Genomic DNA, 5,370 nt, shown 5'->3' with positions numbered 1-5,370 from the left:
CGGCACCAAACTGCTCGGGGCTCTCCGCAGAACGGAGCTGCTGCGAGCGAAGGGGCCGCTCTCCAGGGGAGGCTTAACGCGGGCTTTACCTTAATGTTTGTGTCCAAAGAGCCAGATGCCACAAAGCTCCCGAAAGGGTGGAAATCAAGGCTGCAGATACTTGCTTTGTGACCGAGCAAGGTTCGAAGAACTGGGAAAAGGAGAAGCAGAGCAGGGAGAAAGGACACGGGAGCAAATATTTAGTAGTTTGTTTTCCCCAGTGCAGGCAGAAGTTCAGCCACACCACCCTCACCGCTGAATACAGCGTAGGCCAGACCCACTCACACCGTTTGTTCACCTGTATGCGCTGCTTTACGGAAATGCAGCTGACTTTACCCTCGGGATGCAGAGGAACAGCAGTAGAGGACCCACGTTTGGTGAGGCTAACCAAAGCCCTGTCCTCAGGTGCTGAATAAAACTGCCAAGGTCTCCCGCCACTTTGAAAACAAACTGACAACGCCCCCGGTGAGGCAGCTGTCAGGCTGCCCACCCACCTCCATCCAAGGAGAGCAAAGGGAAGCAGGGACAGTTTCAGCCAGGACGGGAAAGGAGCCCTGGCTTGCCTCTGTCATTCGCCCTGTGCCCCGTCCAGGCACAAGGCTGACTCCTGCCCCTTTCCAGGAAGCACCCCAGAGCCCTGGGAGGGTCCTTAGGGAGCACGGACAAAGGAATCCCCAGAGCACTTCAGCAAGTCATCGACCAAGCAACACCCCTGGTAACGCCAGAGAGCAGAAAGGACCAGTGGAACGGGCGCAGCGCGTCTCTGGAAGCGGGGACGAAGGCAGAACGCCCCTCAGAGGAAGAAAAACGGCTCAGCTCATAACAAGGGCAATGTCTCTCCATCATCCATCACCTGGAACAGGACGACGGTTCCCCTGGCAGAAACGAGCTCTCGAGGCAGACCCACAGTGGCCATGGGCACAGACACTGGCTCATAGGTCTCCTAAAAAACCCAGCTGGCTCAGTCGCTCTCCACCAGCAGAGCCAGGCTCTGTTACACCAACACGTTTCTAACAGTCTGCATGACGAACGCGCTTTCCATCATTTGTGCCAGCTGAAGCTGCTTCCCTGACACCTTCCTCTGTGAGCAAGCGGTCACCTGCTGGAGGTCCTGCCGGAACGCACCCAGGCAGCGCGCGACACCTCGGCAAGCTTGCTCCGGGGTGCGAGAAAGCGCAGTAAATAATGCATGGCTCGGGAGCTGGCCTCTAAGGGTCCCAGCTCGAGAAGCTCATAGAAAAACGGGTCTGTGTTTATTTACATGGCCACGCAAGAGTGGAAAGGAGAAAAATCACTCAAGGGACAAAAGAAAAGTTAGAACCTAAGAACGAGACCAATAGGTCAGCAAGTGGGGGACTCCTTAAACCTCCCACCTGATCTGGGACCCTGCTATTGACAGTTTTAAGCTGAGACCCTGAGTACCTGCCCAGCTACTCTACACACGCACAGAACCTGACCTGGAAGAGAGATCTCAGCACACCCAGGTCAAAACCTAGAAACAAGTTCCTCAGCTCCGTCTCCACCACACAGGAACGAGCTGCTGCTCAAGGTGCACACGCAGCTCTACAGCCGCAGCAGGAAGCATGTCAAAGCCCTCGGAGAGGGCTGGAAATGAAGGCAACAGCAACACCAGGCTCCTGCTCCCCCTGACGCTGGGAAGCTCCTGGGTCAGCACCGGAAGGACATCCCCAACAGCGTGCACGAGCAGAAACGAAAACTCACGGAACGTACTTCTGGCAGCTCCCAGGTCCCAGACGCGAATGGACCCTGACCGGGACCCTGTGACGATGAGCTCCTCCCCCGTGTTGATCTGCAGGCTCTCGATGGGCGTTGTGTGGCCTGTCAAACTCTGCAAAGAAAACCACGAATCACAATCATCAGCTGCTGACACAGCCCTGCCCACAGCGACGTTCTACGGACTCCACCGGTAACCGAGGTACTCGGCCGCAAGTTGGGCTGTGCCACCGGGTCCTTTCTCCTCATCAGCTGCCAGCATGGTAGAGCATCCCAGTCTACCACCGTGCACATAGACTCTCCAGGTCACCCCACCTTGCAGAGCACGCTGGCTCCCCTGCGAGGATGCATCACCAGAGGCAGTTAAGCACTAGGTGTGGATGCCCAGACAAGGCTGACGCATGCTGATGTTACAAAAATAACGCCGTGCAAGCACAACGGCACCGCGTTCACTCTAAATGGTGCCATGAACCGGTTACAAAATCAAAGCAAGAGCACAGGCAGGGCTGCTCCGAAACCTTCTCGTAAGCGGGGAGCTGTTGCTGCCCGCCACGGGCATCACGGCGATAACGTGGTGCTGCTGCTGCTGAGGTATTAACTTGAGGCACAAGGTAGTAATTCACAGGTGTGCGGTTCCTTTCATCCTCCAGCATCCAAAAGCTTACAAATCACAGCAGGATTTGGGAAAGGGCAGCATTTAGTTACAACACAAGAACATTTACAGCTAGCTCTAAACGACCAGTCCACACCCACAGCCCTGCTGGGGACTTCTCGCTTGCCAGGTCAGCAATACTCAGCGCTCCACTCCATCCTCAACAGGGCTGTTACCCAGCTCAGCTGGCTCTGCGCCTCCCACACCCGCACCGAGACCGGGAACGCCAGCGGGACGCTGCCTGTCCTGGGGCTGGCTCAGGATTTCACCTGCAGCCAAAACCCTCCACGTACTCTACAGCTGTGACTGACGCTGCTCTGGGAGAAACAGAGCTCGCAGCTGAACCCACGTCACCACGCTGCCGGCAGAGGTGCTCCGCTCCCTCTGCCCCAACACACTGCCGCCGGAAATCCCAGCACCGTAAGCACTGCAGGCAAGCTTCCGAGGAAAAGGTCCACGGCACAACCCCCCGCATCAAGACTCTGTAGTACAGCAGAAAGGCACAAGTCTGCGGAGCTCCAGGTCCTGCCTGCCAGGAACACCGGGGTCCAACGTCTGCGGCCGCCGGGAAGCACAGGAGAGGTTCAGCTCTCTGCTCCCCAGCACAGGCACGGAGGTCTCCACTCCTTCACCCTCTCCTCTCGCAGAAGGCCATACCCTGGTTCCAAACCACTGTCGCACCTTTTGCACCCATGTCAACCGCCTTCCACCCGACCTCGGTAAACCAATGGAAAACCAAAGCAGACGCCCTCTCCGTTCTGCCTTTTGCAGGCTGCTGCCTCGATTTCCCCCTCGCCAGGCTCACGCTGGCTGGAGAAATGGCCTCCACCACACAACGTCACCAGGTGGGTCACTGAACAAGTGATGCGGGACACTTGCCAGTGGCGATTTTCCACCTCGAACGGCTCATGGCTGTGGGACAGGTGGGAACGCATCCTGCTGGGGACACGTCCTGTTACGAGGGCAAACTCCAGGCTGATCTCGGGCAAAACCGAGTTTGCAAAACAGTTTAGTTGTCTGTAGCCTGGTAACGGAAGGCACAACATCCGCGACGTGAGCAAGCGCTGGCCCAGCGGCAGCAGCCCGCCATCCCGGATCCGCTCTGGTCTCACCAGCGACTGAACACTACCCCTCTCCTCATCTAGAACCCCATCACCCGGCTTTGTGTCAGGAACTTCCACCCACGAGCCCAACCGGCTACGACCCGACAACGCTTCCCCTCATTCCCCACCCTCTACCGCCCAGGTTCACACTCTCTCCCACCAGAAGCTGGAAACAGGCTCTTTCTTACCATGATGCAGTTGGGCTTGTTAACGGACCAGATGTTGACCCGACAGTCATCTCCTCCGGTCACCAGCAGCCGACCCGAGCTTTTTCCCAGGACTAGTGAGGACACGTTGCTGCTGTGAGCCGTGATCTCTTCTGCGCAAAACAGAGCAAACACTTGTTACAAACCCATCCAACAGTTCTCCACGCCATGCTCCATGAAAAGATCTTCCTCCTCCAGAAAAAGGCTCCGGTTTCCAGCAGAGCAGCTGCAGCTGCCCCCCGCTCAGATAAGCAGCCACACCGTGCCCTGGCTGGGAACAGTCCCCAGCGGCTCTGCCTGCTGCTCAGCCTCAGAACCCTGGCGCTCACATGGCACACAGGCAGCATCTTCTCTCTCCAGCAGCACCTCAGTAGCTTTTAAAGACATGCCCAAGGGTGGCAACCTGCTCACAGCAGGGGCTGTACCTCTGGTGCCCAGGTGGGGCTGAGAACCTGCAGCACCGGGCAGCTGCGGAGGTGTCCAGGGCCGGGCCCTCCGATCCCGCTCTCGAAAGCAGCAGCCACTGCCCAAGCCGAGAGGAACTGGCAGAGCAGCAGCAGAACAGTTTGCTGCCTTACTCAGAAAAAAGGTCGGCGTCAGCAGCAGCGGAAGGTGGAGCTCCCTCCTTGGAGCCTTGGCAAAGGCTCTGCTACATAACGCGAGTGACACCGAGCCACGCAACGTGTGAAACTGTGGCAAAAGGTGAGGCCGAGAGAGCACGGCAGAACAGAGGCGACTGGTACCAAGAGACTGCTGAAAAACTGGGGGCTGAGGGGGGCTCTGACACCGAGAAAGCTTCCCAAGAACACAGCCCCAAGGAAGCCTCACCCTAAAGAGGCAAGTTCGGGGCAAAAGACAAGCCCAAGGAGCACCTTTGCGTCGACGTCCTACTTCCCTGCGGATGTTTAAAGCCAGTCACGGTTCGGGCAGATGTTTTTCCCGACTTCTTCCTCTCTGGAAGCTCACACTTGCATGGCTGATAGTCCTGAAGCTCGTCTGCACAAACACCGGGGCACAAGCGATTCAGCTTTCGGCCGGCTCGCCTTGGCCCGAGCAGCAGTCGATGGCTTCGCACCCAGTGCTCACCCAGCAGGCGCTGGGCGGCTGCCACAATAACTACAGGTACTTTCATCTCAAACTCCCCGGGAGCGTTTTTGAAAGCCAAACTGCACAACTTTCACCTGAGCTGGAGAAACACCTTCCAAATTCAAAGGAAGCTGCCCTGTAAACAGTGTGAGAAGGGCAACGCTTGCGCCGAGTTGAAAGACCCACCTTGGGCAGGCCAGGGCTGGGGGGTGCAGGCACTGCACAGGACAGCGTCCCCAGGGCGACCCACCAGCCAGCACTGCAAGTGCCGGAATGAGTGCTCCAGCAGCTCCGCTCCTCCCCTCCTCTCCATTTCCTTCTTAAGAATATATTGAAGTTTAAAAGTCGCTGCTGGAGCACTGAACCCTCCGTGGATAAAGGCCGGGTTACAACCATACGCCAGCCCGGGCCAGGCGTTCTCCCGCTCCCCTGGGGAAGTGCCAACGTCCCTAAACCCACAAACTGTTTGTAATGAAGCATTTGTCACCAACTCCACCATACTAAGCTCCTAATTAGCATCACCGAAACCCTTCGTCACGCTTCTGCTCTG

The 5,370-nt window shown here is 57.4% G+C and overlaps 1 protein-coding gene across 1 annotated transcript in view; it reads right to left on the bottom strand.

Moving 5' to 3' along the window:
* The window catches only part of KATNB1 (katanin p80 (WD repeat containing) subunit B 1), a gene marked incomplete at its 3' end in the record, with an annotated part of 12,428 nt that extends 7,562 nt beyond the window's left edge, over positions 1-4,866 (bottom strand). The window contains exons 1-5 of the mRNA XM_010136792.1: positions 4,626-4,866; positions 4,160-4,276; positions 3,717-3,847; positions 1,771-1,888; positions 90-190 (exon numbers count right to left, since the gene is read on the bottom strand). Coding sequence (XP_010135094.1) covers positions 90-190; positions 1,771-1,888; positions 3,717-3,847; positions 4,160-4,276; positions 4,626-4,866 — 708 coding nt within the window. The remainder of the gene's footprint in view (positions 1-89; positions 191-1,770; positions 1,889-3,716; positions 3,848-4,159; positions 4,277-4,625) is intronic.
* Positions 4,867-5,370: the final 504 nt, after the last annotated feature.

Source organism: Buceros rhinoceros, unplaced genomic scaffold, assembly GCF_000710305.1.
Source record: "Buceros rhinoceros silvestris isolate BGI_N320 unplaced genomic scaffold, ASM71030v1 scaffold15855, whole genome shotgun sequence".
Taxonomy (NCBI): Eukaryota; Metazoa; Chordata; class Aves; order Bucerotiformes; family Bucerotidae; genus Buceros; species Buceros rhinoceros.
This window is presented reverse-complemented; position numbering and strand designations above follow the sequence as displayed.